General features: G+C 42.9%; 1 protein-coding gene across 1 annotated transcript; it reads right to left on the minus strand.

The window, feature by feature from the left end:
• Window positions 1–2717: 2717 nt before the first annotated feature.
• Idh1 (isocitrate dehydrogenase (NADP(+)) 1, cytosolic) lies at window positions 2718–22194 on the minus strand. The gene is made up of 9 exons (XM_021199419.1): window positions 22043–22194; window positions 18206–18343; window positions 15404–15695; window positions 12943–13048; window positions 10311–10488; window positions 9343–9494; window positions 6060–6200; window positions 5209–5371; window positions 2718–3646 (listed from the first exon to the last, which is right to left on the minus strand). The coding sequence occupies exons 2-9, from the start codon at window positions 18325–18327 to the stop codon at window positions 3556–3558; spliced, it is 1245 nt and encodes a 414-aa protein (XP_021055078.1). The 5' UTR covers window positions 18328–18343; window positions 22043–22194; the 3' UTR covers window positions 2718–3555.
• Window positions 22195–23543: the final 1349 nt, after the last annotated feature.

Below are 23543 nucleotides of genomic sequence, written 5' to 3' on the forward strand. Positions count from 1 at the left end.
GTGGAACAACAATATGAACTAACCAGTACCCCGTGAGCTTGTGTCTCTAGCTGCATATGTAGCAGAAGATGGCCTAGTCAGCCATCATTGGGAAGAGAGACCCCTTGGTCTTGCAAACTTTATATGACCCAGCACAGGGGAATGCCAGGGACAAGTAGTGGGAGTGGGTGGGTAGGGGAACAGGGATGGGGGGAGGGTATAGGGAATTTTCAGGATAGCATTTGAAATGTAAATAAAGAAAATATCTAATAATAAAAAAAAAAGAGCCAGTCTTGTTATGTTGCCTAGGTTGATCTAATCTTCAGATTTCCAAGTAGCTGAGACCATGGACACTCACTGTCACCCAAGATGACACTTACTTTGTGAATGGAAAATTTAAGTCTAGAACTGTTTTGTTTGTTTGTTTGTTTGTTTGTTTTCCAAGACAGGGTTTCTCTGTGTAGCTCTGGCTGCCCTGGAGCTCACCAGTCTGAGACCAGGCTGGCCTTGACCTTAAGAGAACAACCTCAATTCGAAAATATTCGAGAGCAGAGACGATGATCCCTGCCCGTGATCTCTGAGAGACTGAGCCAGGATAATGAGTTTGAGGCCAGCTTCAAGTGCAAATTAGGAGTTTTACAATCTTTGTAAAAATGCCTTACATTTTTATAGAGAAGATTAAAATATGTATTGCTTTTGTCTTCATGTTTTCCTAATAGGTTTTTGTTTTGTTTTGTTTTTACTTTTTCTTTCTTTTTTTTTTCAAGACAGGGTTTCTCTGTAACTCTGGCTATCCTGTAGCTCACTTCGCAGAATAGGCTGGCCTTGAACTCATAGATCAGCCCGCCTATGCCTCCCAAGTGTCCCTGGCTCTCCTAATAGTTTCAGCTAGAAACAATGTGCTTTTTTAACCCCTATTGCCCTAGGGTCATCTGGGAAAACTGATGGATTCTAGTACCTTCTCTCCTTTGAGAAGTGGTCAGATGGTTGTCTATCACTTGTGCTGTCTGGGATGAAGTGCCCATGCTGCATGGGCCTCCTCTGCTTTGTGAGGTTTTCTTGCAAGGGAGCTGGTCCATGACTGTAGGTCCAGATTGGAGTTCACCATGCAGGTAGCACTAGGTCAGATGTGCATACTGCACCACTTCCTGCTTGGATTCTGGAAGGCCTCCTGTATAGGCAGTGTCTACAGCCTGCACTCAAGCTTGTCAGGAGGGCAGACCAGAAAATGAGAGACAGCAACTCCACACATTGACTTTTTTGTTCTACATTTTAAAACCCTCCTTTTTGGAGGGGTGGTGGTGGAGCGTCATGCATGTGTTAGAGTCAGGGGACAACTGTCACCATCTCTCCTTTCAATATGTAGGTACCAGAAGGCAATCTAAAGTTGTCAAACTTGGTGGCAGGTGTTTTTATTGGATGAACCACCTTACTGGTCCTAATGGATTTCTGAGGTGGGAGTGTCCAAATTCACAAAGCCTCCTCCACCGAAGATACTGGGATGAGAAGACCCTTCTATTAGTTTTGAGAAAGAAGCCAAGGAGGCTTCCTACTGTTCCCTCACCACCCACCTCTCTCTCTCTCTCTCTCTCTCTCTCTCTCTCTCTCTCTCTCTCTCTCTCTCTCGTATTTGGGGAGTGATTTCATGTCTTCTTGCAAACACTTTACTAACCCATTTTCTTGAGTGCATCTGCCTGGAGGATCTTCAACGTTTTTCAATTAATGTGTTAACAGTTGCCTGCCGAGTAGCCTTCCTCCCTCACCAGTGTCTGCTATCCTTCCCACCCTCCACCAAACACCCTTTATAAGAGTACTGTTTTTAAGACTGAAAACATATCATGTCTTTCCCTTCTTAGAAATCTTCACTGTCTCCTTATTAACTTACAGGGCAATGCCTGCATTCTTTAGTTTATGCAGTGTCTGCTGATAGTTTATTAGGCCCTTAGGTCTGTCCTTTTTCCTTACACTGGAAGCGGGATCTTGCAGCACTACTCTGTCCTTCCAGGGCAGATTCCCCTCACTGTCTGTTAATTCACATACTCCACTCCTCAGCAAACTTTTTGTTTGTTTTTGATTATTTTGGAGACAGGGTTTTTCTTTTTCTTTTCTTTTTTTTTTTTTTTAACCCTGGAAGGAAAGGGTTTATTACAGTTCAGAGTTCAATTCTATGTAGCCTTGGGCATCCTGGAACTCCCTTTGTAGACCAGGCTGGCTTAGAACTCAGAGATCTGCCTGCCTCTGCCTCCCGAGTGCTGGGATCACAGGTGTGCACCATCACAAGCTGTCACACAGTAGACTTCTTAAAAGAAGAAATTTTTTCAAATCAAATTCCCATGGCTAGGATATAATCTAGTGTCTGTGTTACTTTTCAACTTGATAGAGCCCAGAATCACCTGGGATATGGCCTCTAGGCACACACACTAGGGTTTCTCTGATTTCTGTTTAGGGCTATAGGAAATGCCATCTTGGTTCCTAGGCTGGGGGTCCTGGACAGTGTACAGTGGAGGAAGTGTGCTGAGCACTAGCATGCATTCATTGTTCTCTACTTCAGGACCAGCTGCTTCAAGCTCCTGCTATGCTGACCTCCCAGCCACACTGGGATGTACCTTGAACTGTGAGCCAAAACTAACCCCTTCTCCTTTAAAGTGCTTCTATCAAGGTATCTTATTACAGTAATAGGAAAAGAAATGAAAAACACTTTTTAAATAAAAACACATAATAAACACTTCAAAGAAGAGTCATTAGTACTTCATTTTAATAAAATTAACGTTTTAGAAGGACTATACTGTAATAGTGTTTAATATCAACTTCTGGGGAAAAAAAAGTCACATTTATATAAAAGAAATGCAGCAGGCTAGCAGAAATCCAAATGGTGTGGCTCCCATTATTGCACATGGGTGAAATGTGCTGTTTGGGGTAGGATAATACTTGGGCTGGGTCACAGGAGAAGAGAAATCAAAGAGCAGAATCCTCCAGTCTGCATTTATTCTAGACTTGGACTTCTCCAGTGGCCTTAAAATATAACTAGTATATTGGACACGTACATGCTCTTTACAAACACGTCTGCCATGCATTTTAGCTACACACATCCTATCTGTTCCAGTCTTGTGTGAGCTCATTGTATAGCTCTCCCACACACAGTACAACATTTGCACACAAAGGCCTCAGTGTTCACACTCATGGACAACAGGGGAAGTGAGTTTCTCTTTTACCCTTGTGGGGAACCATACTGTAGCTATTGTTCACCCTTGGAGCACTTCTGATTTTGGTCATTTACGTTAGAGCATGAGAAAACGTGACAGTTAATTGTGAACAGGTACTAACATAATTCCTACACTGCTATTACACAATAAAATACAATTAAAAAAACTTCCCCACCACATTCATTAAGGTGGCAATAACTGTATGAAAAAGAAAAAAGGCTGTAAACATATAGAAAAGTTCAACTTTGTCTTCTAAACAAATTACAAAATGATTTTTGTTTTTAACTTTGAGTGCTACTAAAAAAAAAAAAAAAACTACGTAAACCTGTGGACCTAGTTATCACAAAGACTCATTCTAAGCCCAGGTTTGACCTTAAAGTTTGGCCTGAGCTAATTTGGCCTTCAAGTTTTCTCCAAGTTTGTCCATAAACTCAAATGTATTCAAGTAGTCAGAACGTTGTACACTGGTGGGAGAAAAAAAAAAAAAAAAGAAAGAAATTTAGTTTTTTTCTCTGACGCGGCAGGAGGCAAATAAAAACAAATCATAGCAATGCTACTCACACTTCTAGAAAAGACCTCATTAACGTTAAAAAGCTACAAGTCTATGGGCCATGACTGAGGTTCCTGGTGCCAACTGCGCTCAGGGTAGCCTGCAGTGGGGCCTCATGTGCATACATTCACAGGAGACTACTTGCTGTATGGCTTTGAACTACCAGGAGCTTTAGGTCAGGCTAATGCCAATGTTACTGAAGTCATTCCACTTAAAGTTTGTTAATAAATGCCTGAAGAGTAGGATTCAAAACCACTATCCTGGTAACGATGTTGCAAATGTATCTTTGCTGGAAATTTAAGAAACATGTAGTAAATGAGTCTACCTCTTTGCTGGGCTACACCAACTGTAACAAATCTCTGAGGGTGTACTGGTGGGGAAACGGTATTAATTTATATTTAAGTAGGATTTTATTTTTTGTTTGGTTTAAAATTTTTAAACTTTTGCACATTTTAATTGAAATATAATTATATTACTTTCCTCTGTCCCTTCCCTCCCTTCAGTCACTCTCAAGTCCTAGCTCTTTCCATGCCCCGCCACTCTCTCATTGATAGTCTTCTTCCCCAATTATTATTGTTACATACGTATGTATATGTATGCACAAATAAGCAAACACAACCTGATGAGTCCATTTTTGTTGTCATGTGTTTATGATTTTAGGGTTGACTTTATAATTTCTCCTTGAGAGTGGATTCTGAGTAACAGTTGATCTAGCAGGACACTGGCTCCCAGGTCCTCAAAAAAATCCTGGCCCCACAGGGACACTGGTAGGTACTTTAGGGAGGGACTACACCATCTGGATTGCTTCTATTCATATTTAGGCTATTTACTCGATGGGAAGTTAAAGACAGCAAAAGGGTAGAATAATCTAGTATCCAAGTATCCTTCAGTGTCAATTTTCTCAAAAGATTTATTTTAATTAAGTTATGTGTGTGTGTGTGTCTCTCTGTGTGTGTCTGTTTGCACATCAGTATAGCTACCTATGTCAGAGTCCTGGAGTTACACTTATAGGTGGTTGCGAGCCACCCAACCTGGGTGCTGGGAACCCAACTCATGTTCTCTGCAAGAGCAGTAAGTTGTTCTCAAGCATGAATCATCACTCCCGCCTTCTCATTTTCTAAAAAAAATTAAATACAACTCTTTCATTTTAACAACTGAACACTAGTTCAGAAACCAGCAAATTTAGAACCCAGCTCATAAACCAAATCTAGTTGTAGCCCAGTTCTCTACACAGAAGTTTGATTGGCATGCCACTGTACCTATGTATTTCTTTATGATCTATGACTACTTTCCTGCTACAGTGACAAGTGTGAAAGTATGTGGTTGTACAAAGATGATTTTCACAGAGCTGAATAGGTTGTCTACCTGATACCACACACTATACACATAGTGTGTGCTGACCCCAGAAAAGACAAACAGCTCACATAATTTCAATGAGGGGTGATTTGACCAGAGTGCAGGGCATCTTACACTTACTTGGGTAAGCCTTTAATGCAAGCAGCCAAGTCCTTAGTCATAAAGCCAGCCTCAATGGTCTCAATGCAGACGTCTTCCAAAGCCTTTGCGAAGAAGCTGAGCTCATTATTGTTATCAAGCTTTGCTCTGTGGGCTAACCCTCGGGACCAGGCAAAAATGGAAGCTAAGGAAAGAAAACAAAAAAATTTCCTATTTCAAATCACTCCAGGTATGGGGATTCCTAGTGTTTCACTCTTTCTAGAGATGGGGCAGGTTTTTGTTTAGGTGATGGGCATCATTAGGTGTTATGAATTACGGATGCATTTTAGGATGGTTGGAAATATTTTATCTGAAGCTCTGTTAAGAGAGATTTATCCATTTGACCTTAAGTGACACCTCATTGTTCCTGGGTAAAGGAAAATGCTTTTGAAAATGTTCCTGGGGGGGGGGGGGTTAGGGAACTTTCGGGATAGCATTTGAAATGTAAATAAAGAAAATAATAATAAAAAATTAAAAAAAAAGAAAATGTTCCTCTCTGTTCTTCAACAAATACAATATTGATCTTCTGCATTTTAAAGGACATTAAAATCGCTCCTAATTATAGTATACACCCATTAACCCAGCACTTGGGAAGCAGAATCAGGAAGATTACTACAATTTTGAGGCTAGCCTGTGCTACATATAAAAGTTCTAGGCTAGCCTAGGATACACAGACATTGTTTCATCACCCACCCTCTAAATAAAACAAAGTAATGATTTTGGTGATGATTTTATAGGAGTCTATGAGCAGCAAAGGTATGTGTCTCAGTTCCTCTGAGATTGCCTTTAAAGAGTTCTCTGGCTGAAAATCAGTAAAGTAGATACTATCTTACCAATGGGGTTGGTGGACGTCTCTTGCCCTTTCTGGTACATGCGGTAGTGACGTGTGACAGTGCCATGGGCAGCCTCTGCTTCTACCGTCTTACCATCTGGACAAATCAGCACACTGGTCATCATGCCAAGGGAGCCATAACCTGTAAGGGTAGAGCGTGAAGTGTTGGGTACAACTGCATGAACAGTACTGCTCTAGAGATGAGAGTAAGTGACTGGATGCTGATAGGGTATGATAAACAAAATCAACACAAGCGCATACAAGCATAGGCAACGCTCTTCAGAAAGCAGGACCCCAGCTTCGAGTTTGAATCAAACTGCCTGGAAAGGCTATTATTCTTTCTGGAGCATCTACTTTGTGTTAGGGGGTGACCTGTACTTCATTCTACTTCTGAGGCTTCATGGTTCCCATGACTCAGTTTTCCTGCCTGTAAAGTTAGATAATAAAAGCACCTACCTACTTGGCTGAGTTGCTGTGGGACTAGAGGAATGCACACATAATCATGACTATGTGGCTGCATACTTGTATCCCTTAGAACAGAACTTCCTGTGAAGTAAGAACCCACTCTTGCTCTATGCAGAGTGCCCCTTGGTTCTGGAGTACAGAAGTGAGTTATCTGCTGCCCTCCTGTGGCTCACTCACCCTTGCTGAGATGGAGATGAAAAGGCAGACTAAAAGCAGGATGGGACGGGTGGATGTAGGAACAGCCTACTTGCTTTCCCTTGCTTCAATACTCTTGACAAACACCTCTTTTCTGCAGTTCCCTACCCAGCGAACCTTACTGCCACTTTTAAGTCCATGCAACTGTTTTTCCTTTTCATGCATTCTTTACTCAACTGCGAAGCACTTCCATTTTCTTTACTCTCCCATGACCACCTAATGAAGCTGATGATAAATTATAATAATGGTTATAAGCAGGCTACTTTTTTTTTTTTTTGTCTGACACCAAGAAAATTCTTTTATTTTACTTTTTGGCCACATTAGTTTTTTATTATTATTATTATTATTATTATTATTATTATTATTATTATTTATTTGGTATGTGTGTGTATGTGTCACATCTGTGCCCATGTATGTGTGGAGATCAGAGAATAACTTCTGAGAGTCAGTTTTATCCTTCCACTGTGTGGATCTTGGAAACTGAACTACAATCACCATGCTTGGTGGTAGATGCCTTTGCCTGCTGAGCCATTTTACCAGCCCATATTGTTTTTGTCATCTCTGACTTCAGTGAAATCAATCTTTTCCCTCCTTAATTTATGCATTTGTAAGTGATTAAAACAAAACAAAACTTCACACAAAAGTAGAAAGTCACTTAATTTTCCTATCGTTGTATATCACACTGAAAATGTAAAAAGAGAACCAAGGTATTCTGGTGCTCCCCAAGAGCTCATTATTTGGCAACAGGTCCTAAGTATGCTCCTGAGGAATTGAGATTCCTTCTCCCGCCGCCTAAATGTACCAGTCTAAATCTATTCAGTTGACCTAACAGCAACTCCTTATGTTGAAAGTGGTAAACAGAGGGAAAGCATTTAAAAAGTAAAGATGCTTCTGTGTGGGAGCAGTGGCTCTCTCCAGTACCTGTGCAGCCCCAAGGCTTCAGATGCAGTGACTGGTGAGGGGCTTTGTACCTCACTTTGGGTCTGATCTATGCTCCACTCCACTCCACTCTGTAGCTTCATGGCTCCTACCCAACATATCTACCACAACACTAGCTGGTGCCACTGTCAAACTGAGAACATAATTGAGTACACAGCAGTTGTACCTCTCCAGGAGAGGGAAGTCCCACTCTGCTGCCTTGCAATCTGATTTGCTCTCTGAGGTCATGTGATGTACGGGCTTCTGGCCCGCGCACAGGACCTTGGCTGACAGTGCTTATTGCACTTTGATAGGACATTTAACAACAATGGGTGTGGGGGACTTAGCTCACAATACAGCACATGCCTAGCTACACAAGGCCTTAGAATGGCTTTGTGTACCTTTCCCAGAACTCTGATAACACCCGATGTTTTGTTGTTGTTGTTGTTGTTATTGTTGTTGTTATTGTTTTATCTACCAGGGTGTCACTACAAAGGACTGTTCCACTTGGCATAAATGCATGAGATTTTAAAGAGACAGAAAGTTGTGTAACCACTATATATGATACTAATGTTATCTTTTGTTGGTCTGGTCTACTGATTTTCAAACTGATTAGAGACGCTCAGCTTTCAAAGACCAAAAGCAGCACCTCCAGTGGGAAAGTAAACACAATTGAAACTAACACAAACCCTCATCTGGGGGACTCCGGTTCTTGGACTTCCCTTGTGCAAACTTGAAACCAAAGGGCAATCTGGGGAGGAAGGCAGGGAATTTTACATGTCAAAACCACCCGGTTCTTGAAGTTTCTATAAACAGCACTGGGCTTTGCACACTCCTTTGTGTTGGAAGCTAAGTGCCAAGCATATGTTTTATAGCATTAGAACAGCCTTCAAGGTTGGCAGGAGGAGCACACTTGGGACTCGTTGCCTGATGAATGACCTCTTGGAGATCCCGTCCTTGGTGCTGGGGTCCCTTACTTTACAACTTCTGTTTGGTTTTCTCTCTACATTCTTTTGTTTGAGACAGAACTTTTCTACATGTCCCTGGCTGTCCTCGAACTCATTATGTAGACCATGCTGGCTTTGGAAATCAAAGAAATCCACTTGCCTCTGTCTCCTGGTTAAGGTGTGCACCCCCACACCTGGCCTCATGAGCTATGAGGATAGGGGAATTGAGTGTTCGGATATGGTTTTAGCTACCCACTGGGAGCTTTGAAACTTCATCTGAGGTAGAGGGCTGAGTTGTGTTAAGGCTGGAGCCAAGAAGGGCAGATCACTGAAGAACTTCCTGTGTGACTGAGTAAAGCTACTTTCCCAGGAGGAGTGTGATTCACTTATCCAGGCACCTAAGAGTGCCTCCAGGCCTCCTGCACTGTTAACGGTTCATCAGTAGACAAGGACTAAGACACTCCCTTTTATGGCTGGGCTGGAGAGATGGCTAACTGCTAAGAGCTCTGCTCTTCCCAAGGACTCTGGTTCAATTCCTAGCAACCAGATGGCAGCTCACAGCTGTTTATAGCTCCAACTTTCCGGGACCTGGCACTTTCACAGACATACATGCAGGCAAAGCACTAATGTACATAATGAAGTCTTAAAAACAAAAAAAGAAATAAAAGTTCCTTCTCACACCAGAGAATTTTGTGGAATAACCTCGCTGCCAGCATGTGCTTTCTCTCCGTGGTCCTCTGGCCATCTATTTAGATTTACCTTGGGCCACTGAGTCCGACTGCACATCCCCATCATAGTTCTTACAGGCCCAGATGAAGCCTCCCTCTGACTTCATTGCCTGGGCCACCATGTCATCTATGAGCCTGTGTTCATACCAGATCTTCTGAGCTTCAAACTGGGACTTGTATTTCCTAAAACAAACAAATGAACAAGAGAAAACAAGAATAAAATAGAATTAGTTTTATCAGGGATACCATTTGCAACTCTCCAAAAGGACAGGAAACATTATTGTTAGTAGATACAGCACAAACTTGAGACAGACCCTCAAAGTGGCCGCCTCTCAGAACACTATTCTCTCTTATGAATGAAGGCCTAAGAATTACGTGAGAAAAACAGATTCTCCCACATATTTCTTTGCTTCCGACATTTTCAGTAATGATCAGATTCTGCGATGCAATTTATTTTAAAAATGTAATAGTGCCCAAGCTTGGAACAGATGGGCCATAGGAAGAGGAATCTCCAAGCTTCAGCAAAGGTCTCCTTTTATTTCTCAGCTCCCATCTGAACACTTGCCCTAACTGGGAGTCATGCCCTATTATGAGTGGACCCAAGCATACCTCATGTGTGGTTGAAATGAGAACTGTTACATATGAATAACATAACATCTTAAAGCAGACCTTTCAATTCAAGCAAAGGTCTTAAAAATAAACTGGGCAGGTTTCAGAAACACACACTTTCAAAACATTGGCACTTTTCAACATAAACGGGCTACTTCATTCAAACACTGAACAGCCCTGTCCCTACCAAGAAAAGAAAACACATGGCCCTTATTTAGGAACACATTTGCCTGCTAAGAGCAGTTTCTTTTCGGTCCTGCTAAATCTCAGATTTGCCATTACCCAATGTCAGGGCAGCGATGTGGCTCATACAGTTTGCCCCAGGGGCTACACCTTAAATGCCCTCAATTCTTACTTGGAAACAGAAAAGGGAGTAAGGGCCATAGTTACTTGTCATAGATCTCCTGGAAGATGTCTTTGAAACGCCCATCATACTTCTTCAGAATAGTGTTCTTGGTGCTTAGATACAAAGGCCAGCCCTTTGACAGAGCCATTTGGAAGGAACTGTGTGCAAAATCTTCAATTGACTTATCCTGGTTGTACATGCCCATGGCAACACCACCACCTTCTGTGGAGAGGAAATCACCAAGGACAAAGAGGAGAAAGGTAAGGATGATGGTATTTATACCAAGACTAAAACCATGTACAATAAACACCCAAGGACCAATTTCTCAGCAGCCACCACGGGCTCATCAGGACTGTGAAATTCCAGAACTACCAACTTGAACAGGCTATGGCACAGGCACAGAGGGGAAGCATTTGCTTTAGATAAGGGCGTTTTAATGTATTTTAGAAGGGCAACAGCAATAAGAAAATCATATGGTCCTTAAGATTCCAAAGATTGCAGGCACAGAGGTACAAGTCTTTAATCCCAGCACATGGGAGGCAAAGGTAGGTAGATCCCTGTGAGTCTGAGTCAAGCCTGGTCTACAGAATGAATTTTACGATAGCCAGGGCTACACAGTGAGAGCCTGTCTCAAAAACAAAAACAACAAAAGATCCTGAAGATATCAAAACATGGAAAACTACCCCTGGGAACTAGAAGTACAATCAAGAATGGGAAAGAAGGGGCTGGAGGGATGGCTCAACAGTTAAGAGCACCGACGGCCCTCCCAGAAGTCCTGAGTTCAATTCTCAGCAACCACATGGTGGCTCATAACCATCTATAATGGAATCTGATGCCCTCTTCTGGTGTGTCTGAAGACAGCTATAGTGTACTCATATACATAAAATAAATAAATCTTAAAAAAAAAAAAGAAGCCGGGCCTGGTGGCGCAGGCCTTTAATCCCAGCACTCGGGAGGCAGAGGCAGGCGGATTTCTGAGTTCGAGGCCAGCCTGGTCTACCAAGTGAGTTCCAGGATAGCCAGAGCTATACAGAGAAACCCTGTCTTAAAAAAAAAAAAAAAAAAGAATGTCTTAAAAAAAAAGAATGTGAAAGGAAGTTGGAACTTGTCTTACACACTTTAACATGTTCCAACATGGAATTTGTTTTTTTATTTTTGTTTATTATTATTATTTTTTTGAGATAGGGTCTCTCTGTAGCATTGGCTGTCCTGGAACTTGCTCTCTAGGCCAGGCTGGCCTCAAAGTCACAGAGATCCCCCTGTCTCTGCCTCCAGAGTGCTGGGATTAAAGGCATGTACCACTACTGCCTGACTGCACTTTATTTTTTCACTGCATATATAGGGCGTGTGTTCTTGTGTGTGTGTGTGTGTGTGTGTGTGTGTGTGTGTGTGTGTGAATGTGTGTGGTGGCTGTGTACCACGGCACTCATGTTGGCTAGAAGACAATCTCAGCCTTCATCTGTTGCTGTAGGCAGAACCTCTTGTGTTACTGCATCCATCAGGTTAGCTAGTTTGTGAGCTTCCAAAGTCTCTTGTCTCTGCTTCCCATCTCCCTGTAGGGGCACTGGGATTACAACACTTGCTTTTGTGCTTGGCTCTGTGTGTGGGACCTGAGGATTTCAGCTCTTGCTTGCACAGCGAGTACTCTGCCCAGTGAGCGATCTTTCCAGTTCCCAGTGTGCATCTTAAACTTAGGTATCCGTATGGAGAAAGATTTGCATTTTAACCACTGGGTAAAAATCTTCTCATTTCCGGGGGCATACTGAGCACACCTGTGTTAATTGGGGTAAATAATTACACTACACGTAATCACTGGTGTTTCACAACTCTTATTAACTGACCTCTGTTATTACTGAAAGTCAGAACCTGAATTCATGCCAAGGTCCCCAGGCTAACTTGGCTGACAATGTGAAAAACACTAAACAGGTAGAACTAGAATCTATGAGTCTATGAAGACACGGAATCTATGAAAACAATATCACTTAGAGGAGGCAAGGAATGCAAAAGCTGGGGAGGGCCTGGGTTTCCTGTTTGTGTGAATGCTTAAAATTTTGGACACAGTTTAAAATAAATTTGTGTATGTGTGATGATGTTCATGTGTTATGTATGAATGACTGCATGCACACATCTGTGGAGGAGAATGTGTGGAGGTCAGGACAACCTCAGGAGTGGGTCTTCCATCTTGTTTAAGACGGGGTCTCATGTTGCTAACCACTGTGTGGGCCAGGGTAGCCAGCCTGATATTAGGCATACAGTTGTGCTTAGCTATATGTGGGCTCTGGGGATTCAAACTCAGGTCCTAAAATTTGTGCTGCAAGTGCTCAAGTGCTTTATCCACAAAACCACCATCCCAACCCTTTAGATTTTGATGTTCCTCAGAAATGTTGAAGATTCAGGTCGTCTTTTTAGGCAATTACATAACTACCCCAACCCCTTTTTTTCTTCTCTTAGAGACAAGGTTTCTCTGTGTAGCCCTGGCTGTCCTGGATCTCAGTCTGTAGCTCCAGACTGGCCTCAAACTCACAGAGATCTGCCTGCCTCTGCCTCCCAAGTGCTGGGATTAAAGGCATATGCCACCACTACTTGGCCATAGCTAAGTTAAACAAAACTACTGTAACAAGGTATCCCAAGGGATCTATCCGTACAGTGACACGCAGCAGGGTAGACTGCACATACCTTCGAAGTCATGCACCACGTATGTCACCTTCTGAGTTCCATCTTTTGGTGTGTAGGTTATCTCTACTTTTCCAGGCCCAGGAACAACAAAATCAGTTGCTCTGTACTGTGAAGAGGGGAACACACATTAGGAGAAGTAGTCCACCTGAAACTGTAAGGGGGGAAAATAGATTATGGAACCAAACACCAGCAGTTTAACTTGAGGCTGTTTGGTTTTAAGAGCTAGGGTTGAGGTTAGGGTGGGGTCCACTATGAGGGAGGTCTACTAGTTGGTAACAGTGCATGTTGAAGATGGGCACATCTTCATCAGGAACCTGTGGAATAGACAGCAGCGAGGATGGAGAGCATCATAAACTTCTGTCTTAGCTTTGTTTCTGTTGCTGTGATAAAACACTCCAACAGAAGCAATTTGGGGAAGAAAGGGTTTCTTTCAGCCAGGTCCAAGTGATGACGGTCCACCACAGTGGGGAAGTCACAGCTGCAGAAGCTGTGGAAGCTGGCCACGTCACTGCCACAGTCAGGAACGGAGAGGAACACGCATGCACGCTTATGCTCAGCTTTCTTTCTTTCATCCAATCCAAGGCCCAGTTGGTGGGAAATGGTGCCACCCATGTTCTGGGAGGACCTTCCCTCTTAGATTAACTGGGTTCAAAAAAATTCCCTCACAGACAAGCCAACAGGCCAACCTAAATCAAGACAATGCCTTCTTGAGATTTCGTTCTCAGGTGATTCTAGACTATTAAAATGGCAATCAAAACTATCCACCACAGACAAGTCCCTTTAGGAAGCTTGTAGCTGTGTCATGGCAGACACAGGTGAGAAGTTTTAAGTGTCAACACGGGGGTGGGGGGCTCTGGGTAGAATGAGGCCACAGAGGGAAAGCTAGCGTGAGATGCCAGCACCAGCTCTCCCACTGAAGATGACAACAGAGCTTATGTCACGTCCTGACACTAATCTTGAAGCTGAATGCTGAGCACACCTGATTGTGGCTTGGGATGTGACATGCTGTTAAATTTTCAGGGTTCAGTCTCCCTCTGTGGTGATCACTGTTGCTAACACCTCCAAGATGGGCCTGAGCCACTCTACAGTGGAGACATGTGCCCCCGACACACCAGGTGCTCACAGGTCACTGCTGCACAGGACCTTTTTCAGGACATGGGCAGTGCCAGCTGCACCTGTCGATTTACAGTAATCCTAACCACAGTGTGCAGAAGGTCAATCAGATAACAGAAAAGACTAAACACTTCTGTCATCCAAAGTTCTTTACTATGGCAGCTGAGGCACTGAGGTGCCCTAAAATACTTTGTACAGATCTATGAACATTAAACCATGAGTCAACATACTAGTTCTAAAAAAACAGAACAAAACAAAACAAAAAAAAACAAGAAGAAGAAGAAGAAGGAGGAGGAGGAGGAGGAGGAGGAGGAGGAAAGAAAATAGAATCCATTTCTCAAGGAACTGAAACCACAAGAATTGAGCAATAAAAAGGAAAAAAAAATACTGAGTAGGCAGTATACTCAGGGTGAAGACTTATCAAGAGCCACAGGGTGAAACAAAAGCCATGGGACACATCAAGGACCATGCTGGTAACCCTGTTGCAGGAACAGAGACATCTGCTGTGGCCACAGTCCTCAGGGATGTGTCCATAGCAGCCTCTCGATGTTAGCTGGCTTCTGCTTTGTTTAAGGCTCCTTTTGATATATAAGCTACTATCTATTAAAACCTGAAATCTCAGTTTCTACAGACTTTGTAATCTGTGCTGTCAGCAACTTTTCTGCCCAATTCACCAATGAGACCAACTGTACCAGTACAGAAACGAATGACATTTGTTTTCCAAGCAGTACAGAATGCTTTCACAAGACTGATCGAAACTACTGGGTGACTTTCTCTTTATCCACGAAGTGATCGGTTTAATGTAATACCTGGTAGTTCTTTATGTGGCTGAATGTTAGAATCGGGTGGGGTTTTTTAAAAGAAACACCAATCCTCACAAAATTCAAATTTCAATGGTTCTATGGTGGGACTCAAATATTAGAAGTGAAACAAAAACAAACAAACAAACAAACATAAAACCCCCAAACAAACCAAAGTAGCAATGCAATAAAACCATCACCATTACTACCACCAGCAACATCTCATGAAAGGGTCCCAGTGCGCAGCCAGCACCGAAAACCACCAATCTGAGCGTATGGTATTACTAATACAAAAATGTCAATATCATATGGAATAACTTAACAAAAGGATATTTGGGGGAAAATGTGTTAAGATGAGTACTTATTTGAAAGTTTATCTATATTTTTACCCTTTCCTAAACATATGTAAATTTATAGTTTATTCATAATATATGTTGGACCTCTCTTAAGGGTGTAGACCCCAAAGGACAAACATAGGTATCGGAGCTAAAGGTCTATGAAAAATAAACATGGAAAAAAATCAAATTATGCTCACTCAAATGACTTACTTGGTCCCCATATGCGTGTCGGCCAATGATGATGGGTTTTACCCAGCCTGTCACTAGCCGGGGGATATTTTTGCAGATAATAGCTTCTCTGAAGACAGTGCCACCCAGAATGTTTCGGATGGTGCCGTTTGGTGATTTCCACATTTGTTTCAACTTGAATTCTTCAACCCTCTTCTCATCGGGGGTGATGGTAGCACACTTGACGCCCACGTTGTATTTCTTTATAGCCTCTGCAGCATCTTTGGTGACCTGGTCATTGGTGGCATCACGATTCTCTATGCCTAAATCATAGCTTGGAGAAGGAGAGATGTCAGGGCAACTGTGCAGACAAACTGACAGGCTGCAACCTGCACGCAGAGCTTGCTGAGCCAAAGTGAAGACCATAAAACAGCTAACTATGTCAAGTTCTAGCACCAAACAAAACATGGGTGCTTAGCCTGCAAAGTGGTGACACTACTCTAGGAGGCTGCGCCCTGCCTCCCTCAGGTGGGAGAGCTGCTTATCAGGGAACTAAGCAGAAGCCAATGCAGTCTGCTAAATGGCCTCCTGGTTTTCCACCATTTGAAGGCAGCAATAGATCAGAGCAACCCTTTGGCTTGGCTTCTGTCCACACAACTAGCAAACAAATTAAAGCCAAGTCCAACCTTATTTTCCCATCATAAGTTTTATACTCTGTAAGTACCGAGGCGGCAAGGTGAAAGGATTAAAGGGCTGGTTTGTATTTCTGGTACTGAAGTGGTAGGAAGGTTAGCTCTTGCCTATCCGTGCCAAAAGAGCTGACAACTCTTTTGTTAAAGCCAGTTAGTCATATGGTAAACCTTCCCCTACATCTTGGTAAGTCTCTTTGTTCTGGAAACAAGCCTGTAGTTTATTGGATAAGCAATGGAATCCACTAACCATCTTGTATACACTGTATTTAGCACAGCTCCCATGGTACAAACTATCCACAGAGGAATGAATGCTGGCTGTCCACGGAGCATAGGAAGTAACCAAAAAGCTTACGTATATAATGGTTTATTAAAAGTAATACAAGTTGGGAGGTGCTGGTGCATACCTTTTCTTTAATCTCAGCATTTGGGAGGTAGAGGCAGGGGGAAATCTCTGAGTTTGAGGCCAGCCTGAGTTACAGAGCAAGTTCCAGGGCAGCCGGGGCTACTCACACACAGACACACACAGACACACACAGGTGTTTTGGAAAAGCCAGAACAAAAACCAAAACACAAAACAAAAACCAAACCAGATACCCCCCCCCCCCCAAAAAAAAAAAAAAAAAAAAACCCTACACCTACACAAAATCACTAAGTGATTTATTTAGTTCTCCATGGCCTTACAGGAAAGTCTCAGCTCTCCAAGCCAGCTAATAACTAAGCTGCCTTTCTCTTCTGAGGGTTTGCATCTCCCTGTCCTGACCTATCCCAACCGCTGGTAGACCACAGTCCACAGGAGAGAGGGTGTAAAACTGAATGTATTGATCAAAATGAGCATCACATCTTTAATACAGAACAAAGAAAAGCGGGGCAGGATACATTCGCAGTTACAATGACACAAGACAAAGGACAAAAGACCAGGAGGTGGGACCAGGCAGCTGGAAGAGGAAGCCAGGTGCAAGGCTAGTCAATAGTTGAACCCCACTGTCAGGGGCCCCCAATAATTCTTCCATTATGCTGTCCCTTTGGGCCTAGCAGAAAAACCTGTTTTGGGGGTTTCTGCTCTGGCAGATCTCAATACCACATCCCCCCTATTTCCTAGGCCTTGGTAAATACTTGGATAGGAACGTAACTTCCACAGGTGTACTACTCTAAGCTTTGCCCTGGGCTTGGCTCTGTTCTTTGTGATGCTTAAAAAGGAGAAACACCAGGGAAAAGGGAGAGAATAAATAACCTACTCCCTCATCTGCCTCTAAACACAGCCAACCCAGGGCAAAGGCACACGGGACTCCTAGGGAGCTACTGCTGGAGGTGGGGTACCCAGGCAAGCAGCATGAAGAGCACAGAAGACGCAGGAGGAGAAGGAAAGCCCCGCCCACTGACTCAGTGGATGTGCAGAAGAGCCAGCTGGGAAGGACAAACAGGAGTTCTCAGCATTTGGGTCACCTTTTGTCCCCTATTTTTTTTCATTCTACAAGTAATACACTGACTGTTCTAGACAGCTGATGTGCAAAGACATTCAGAGGGCAAACAGAGTTAGACATGCCTCAAAATTCACCACGTTTCTTTTACAGGACTTAACTTTGAAATAATGGCAAGTCCACTTTTTCTAACAGTAGGTTAAAATAGAAGATTCCCGGAGGGCTGAAGGGCAATGGCTCACTGGGGAAGGATTCTTGCTCCTAAGCCTCATGATCTGAGTTTGATAGCTTGATTCACTGAGCCCACATGGTAGAAGGAGAGAATCCACTTCCACTAGGTGGTTGCCCTGATCTCCACTGTGGGACATGTGCTGTGGAATGTGCATGAGTGCACACACACACACACACACACACACACACATTCAAAAAAACAGATTCATCTGCATATATTTAAGATAAAAAAAAAAAAAAGCTTTGGCTAAGAATTGTGACATATGACTGTTGTCCTAGCACTTGAGAAGCTGAGGCAGGAGGACTTTTGTGAGTTCAAGGCCAATCTGCGCTATGTCTCAAAGAAAATCCAAAAACCCAACCCAAACATCAACAACAAAATGAAAACCTTTAATCACAAAACACAGGTAGTTTATATGTAACAAAACAATGTCAGGTACAATTGGAAATAACAATCGTTTCTGGGTTTGCTAGCTACAGAGAAGAGCAATTCATTTATTTACCTATGCAGATCCAGTTCCACATAGGGAAGAATGAGTTTTTCTTTAATCAATTCCCAAATGATTCGTGTCATTTCATCTCCTTGCATCTCCACCACAGAACCTCCATGGATTTTTCTGGACATTTTTACTTCAATAACCCTAATTAAAAAAAAAAAAAAGATATGTACCTTGTCACGTTATAAAGTAGAAATGTAGTATCAATGAATTGGTGACTATTAAAAAAGAACAATTTATAATAGCACAGTTATATAGATAGTCACAACTACATTTACCAACACAACTAAGAACTTCTCTGTGCAAGGCACAGCTACAATGCGTTATGTGTTGCTTCTGAATCAGGACTATAAGATGACTCTAAGAAATTATTTTCCCACTTGAGAGATAAATAGCTTTGCCAAGGCCATCTCACTAAAGTGTAGGGGAACCTGACCCTAAAACACACCCTTAATAATGCAATCATTATCTCAACCATTACAAGAGCAGATCTGTTATCTTAGAGATGACTAAATAATACTAAAGTGATTTAGTATTTCAGGTAGAGAAATCAGGAGACAGAAAGGTCCCTACCTAGTACACAGGCTTATCCAAGTTATGTTTCTTGGTATCTCAAGTCCCACTCTGTTCCCTTGGCTTTTCAGGGGCAAGAGCAGCTGTTTGTATGATGGGACACTACATTGTTCTAGGAAGGCCATCACTTTAAAAAGTATTTATTTGCCAGGCAGTGATGATGCATGCCAGGCAAGTGGATTTGAGTTTGAGACCAACCTGGTCTACAGAGCAAGTTTCAGGTCAGCCAGAGCTACACTAGAAACCCTGTCTCAAAACAAACCAAAAGTATTAATTTATCTGATTCCGATAAAGGTCAAAGGTGACTGCTTGGAAAAGAGAAACTTCAAGGCTTAAAGAATAACATGTTTGTTTTCAAGAGGCAAAGGGTCCCTGAGCCTCTGAGAGTATCTATTCCTTATAGGACACTGTTATGTAACCGTTTTCTCTGTAACTGAAACATTCTATCCTACACTAAGCTCTTTAAACAGGCAGGTAAAGAACTAAAAAAATATAGTTTCAGGATGTCCCTGAAACTGAGCAGAGTTGCTAGGTCCCACCCTGACTGGTGGGCCGGCCACCTGGAAAGGACAGTCTCCAACCCTTGAGCTGCCAGCAGGCTGCACAATATGCACCAGGTTCCCAGCTTTTGTGAGTTCTCACCCATGCTGGGGTGAGGTGATGCAGAACCATTTTTGCTCCTTACCCATATTCGGGTAAGTAATCCCATCAGTACTTATTGGTTCGCCAAGTTGGATTTTGGTGGTGTCTCTGCTTTGTCCTGTCATAGGATCCCTGTATGGACTACATGTGTTGCATTTATCTAGGCAACAAGTGCCCTGTTCTGTCACTCAAGTGACAAAATAATGGGGAACTTTCTTTCCAGAAATGCAATGGCAGATATATCAATGTTATAGCTGAGGAACAGAAAAGTTGGGAAACTTTAAAGCAATTAGATAACAACCTAAAGCTGTCTTGAAAAGTATAGCTAAAATAATTTGATCCTTAAATTAAAAAAAAAAAAAAGGGTAATGATTATTAGACAGTAGGTCTCAGCTCTCACAAGAAGCCAGGAATATTTCCAACTCTCAAATCCCATTTTTATGTCTGAGATTTGCATTTCTAGAATCCTATTTCTAGTATTGAAGTGGTACCCTGAGTCTATCACCAGAGAAGTTTCTGGAACTCAATTAAAAGAAATCAACAAGCTGGTGTGGGAGAACCAATACCATCCATCAGATACAACTTAAAGATTAACTTGCAGAAGATCATAAAGTTCATAATTAATTCCATTTTTACCATGACCATACTTTAAAGGCATGAGACAGAGACAGCAAACTTATCTCAGTTTTGATACTGCATTTTCATGGTTATGTTCCTACACACATTACACAACAGTTATGACTAGGCTATTTTTCTGTGACAGCAAGTACAGCTAATAAAAGATCACAATGCCGGGAATGTCTGAACTTTTTGTTTTGCTTTATTATTTCCTTTTTGGTGTGTATGTAGTCTGCTGTAATATTTCTATATCTCAGAATGCACCAATGAATGATACAAGTCAGCTTTCCTTCCCTTTATCTATTGATTTTTTTTTTTTTTTTTTTGCACTTGTTAAAGAAGTGAAGCTGTATTGTGACTACTATCACACTTCTGGACTTGATTTCCATGGCATGTGTGGGCTTTAGGTACCCCTAGATTCCCTGACTTCTTGGGTCTCACATTTTCTGATTCCACCCAATCCCAACTTTTAAAGGAAAGTTCGATCCAAGCCTACCAGCTACCAGCTTATTTACATAGTCTGAAGGCAGCCAGTTTCCAATCTGACAGCCTGTGCAGTTCCAGAAAACAAACATAATAGACTAGTTAAGCAATAGGAACTCTTTGCCATACTTAATTTTACTTCCATAAATCTCAAGTTTCTATCTTGAGCCAATCTGTTTGTTTTCTAGCCAAGTTCAAATTGCAAAACATGTGGGGACTCTAAGGAAGCAGTTGCAGTATATTGTCGGAAAATTCCTGCTTCTCTCTTTTGCAGAGTCTACACTCGCACTAACGCCCAATTAACTATACACTGTGGCCACATTAAGGAAATCAGATTAGAGGGCAAAATTGCTAATTCTCATCTTGATGGTGAACGGACTTCCAATTATAACAAGGCCTCTCAATCTTGATGACTTAAACAAATGTCCTTTCAATTTATCTCCTAAAACAAAGCAAAATCGGTAACAGAAAGTCTTAACATACCAATACCCCTGCCAGGAGGATTTATTTGGATTTAGTATCAGCCCGACAGCCCAGTTTATCTGGTTTAAAGTACAGTGCTTGAGTGTATCCAGAGGGGCAAAGGGCAGTTTATTTGCACAGGAGCCTTCCAAATAAAGGTCACAGGAGTACAAATATCGGTGCACACACATGCTCGCTCACACCACAGGAGGGTGAGTCCTAGAGTGAGCGCCCGGCTCTTTGGCTTTTTGCGGGTCTCCGGTTTGTTCGACCTCGGGTGACACTGAATCAGGAGATATCCTTGAGGGCGTTGTGCAAGCTCTGCTTATGAAGCAGATTCGGTCCCTCCTTCCAGAGCCCCACACCAGCCCCTCCTCTCAGCAGTGCCAGGACCTTTTAAAGATGAGGTCCACCCAGATGGCTGCAGAACTCCTCTGGAATCGAATTCCCAGGGCGCCCCCAAGTGGCTAAGCAAACACAACAGGCTGAAGCTGGAGGCCCCGCCTACCTTCATCCCCTCCCTCTCTTACACTTTCATTAGCTCTTCTCCGGCTACAAGGCAGGTCCCACCCCAAGGCAGGTCCCACCCCTGAACCTTGATAGGGGTACACGCCTAAATTCCTGGCTTACACCCTTTCTGCAACCAGCTTTCCTGCCTAGTCCGTTTACACCCAACACTCAAGAGTTCTGTGCGTCCACCTCAAAGCTAAATTCTCCTCCGCGTGTGCAGATCTGCCTTGCCACTTGTCACTGCTTGCAACGTCCTCGCCTCCCAAAACGATCCCAACCTCGGAAGCGCCGTTCTATACAGATAGGCAAGCAGCACTCTGCTACTCCCATTTTCCTTCTCTACGCCCAAACTCTGGAAGCGTCCCTAAGTGCACCAGGGCCTTGTCACTGAGTTCATCTCTGCACAGCCAAGACCTGGGGTTTCTTCCTTTTTTCTCACTCCAGCCTTCAACGGAATAGTTTAATAGGGGCGGCGGCTGCCGCTCTAAGCCATGGGGCACCTGCAGGGATGGGAAGGAGCGCCCGCTTGCAGCCGGAGGCGCCCCAGCTACTCACCGGCTCACACCCGCGCGCACACACAAGCTGTAATAAGCCGGCCCCAGTTAGATCAGCATCCGCCACAACCTTCGCTCGGACGCCCGGGGGCAGGGTCAAGGCTTTTAACTCTTCCCGGCTTTGTCTCCTCCCAGGCCCCACCCTCTCAGCCCACCTCCCGTAGCCCCGCCCCCTCCACGACGCCATTCGCCGCCTCGGACTTTGTGGGGTGGGCGGAGGCATAGATTGAGATTAAGTCTGGGATGCAGCCTTCGGGTGTTCCCGGTGGGGGATGGGACTGCCACGCCGCTGGGATTCCTCGGGAACACCCTGCAGATGAGGGGCGAGAACGCCACCTACTGGCAGGCTACCAGATGCACTGAGGCCGAGTGTTCTGGGCTCCGCCAGCATCTAGGAATCCCAGCGTTGAGTGTCCAGGTTTCTCTGTAAAAGGTACAAAAGAGGGAGCCCTCCCTAGACTGGATCCCTTCCTGAAATCTCCGAATGCCTCTTAGGGATGAACCGTACCCTTTAAGAAATGTGCGTTTGGGGTTTTTAAAGGCGTGTGAGTACTACAGATTCTGCCTTAATGCAAAGGCTAAACAGCGCATTTTCCATTTCAAAATCAAGAACAAACAATACCCTACACACAAATACACACATGAGTAAAACCATTCATATTCTCATGCTGAGGCTCTTACAGAACTTCACCATCCCACCCCAATAATTCCCTCCACTACCAATAATCCGTATTCCCAACTGTCGCTGTTTATAAATAAGCTTCACTCACCATTTGCCATGGAAGACAGTGAGGTTTATTTTCTGGGTTGCAATGAAGCTGCACTAGAGATACACGATATAAATCTTAGAATTCTAAGAGTGGGTTAAAAGTATTCCAGTCTTTCCAGAGATTTTTCTGTCTGTATTCCTTAGTCTTGAAAAGGAGAACATTATGACTTGTAGGACAACAGATCATCCTTGATTAGTCAAAGTTCCAACTCTCCATACACTTTTAAAATAACCAGCAGTTAGTAAGATTCATTTTGGACGCTAGAGAGCGCTATGTGGAAAAGGAATCACATTTGTGTTGTCAGCTGTTAATGTTGATTAACTGGGTATTAGCTGCGACCTCCGTTTATTTCTATAAAATGATTAGAGAGTGTGTGAGTTTATACTTTCACCTCTAATCTCACTTTAAATCACGTGAGACTGCAAACGTTACTTACTACCATCAGGCACATATTGTTTATATTACTAAAAGTAAGTATTCATAGCCATTCTTGTTCCAGAAAGCATTTTAGAATAAATTCAAGAAATGAAGAATATAACACAATAAGAAGTATTGACTATAGGTGATGGAAAAAGTAAGAAGAATGCATAGGAATGCAGAGCCAAGGTGAATTTAAATATAAACATCTTCAACCAAGTTCTAAATATGTGCATGGATTAAATATCTGAGACACTGAGATAGGAAATATGTCATTTATGTGCATGTCTCCATCTGAAATCACGTTTTCAAGAG

The sequence above is a fragment of the Mus pahari genome, chromosome 5, assembly GCF_900095145.1.
Source record: "Mus pahari chromosome 5, PAHARI_EIJ_v1.1, whole genome shotgun sequence".
NCBI classification, from domain to species: domain Eukaryota; kingdom Metazoa; phylum Chordata; class Mammalia; order Rodentia; family Muridae; genus Mus; species Mus pahari.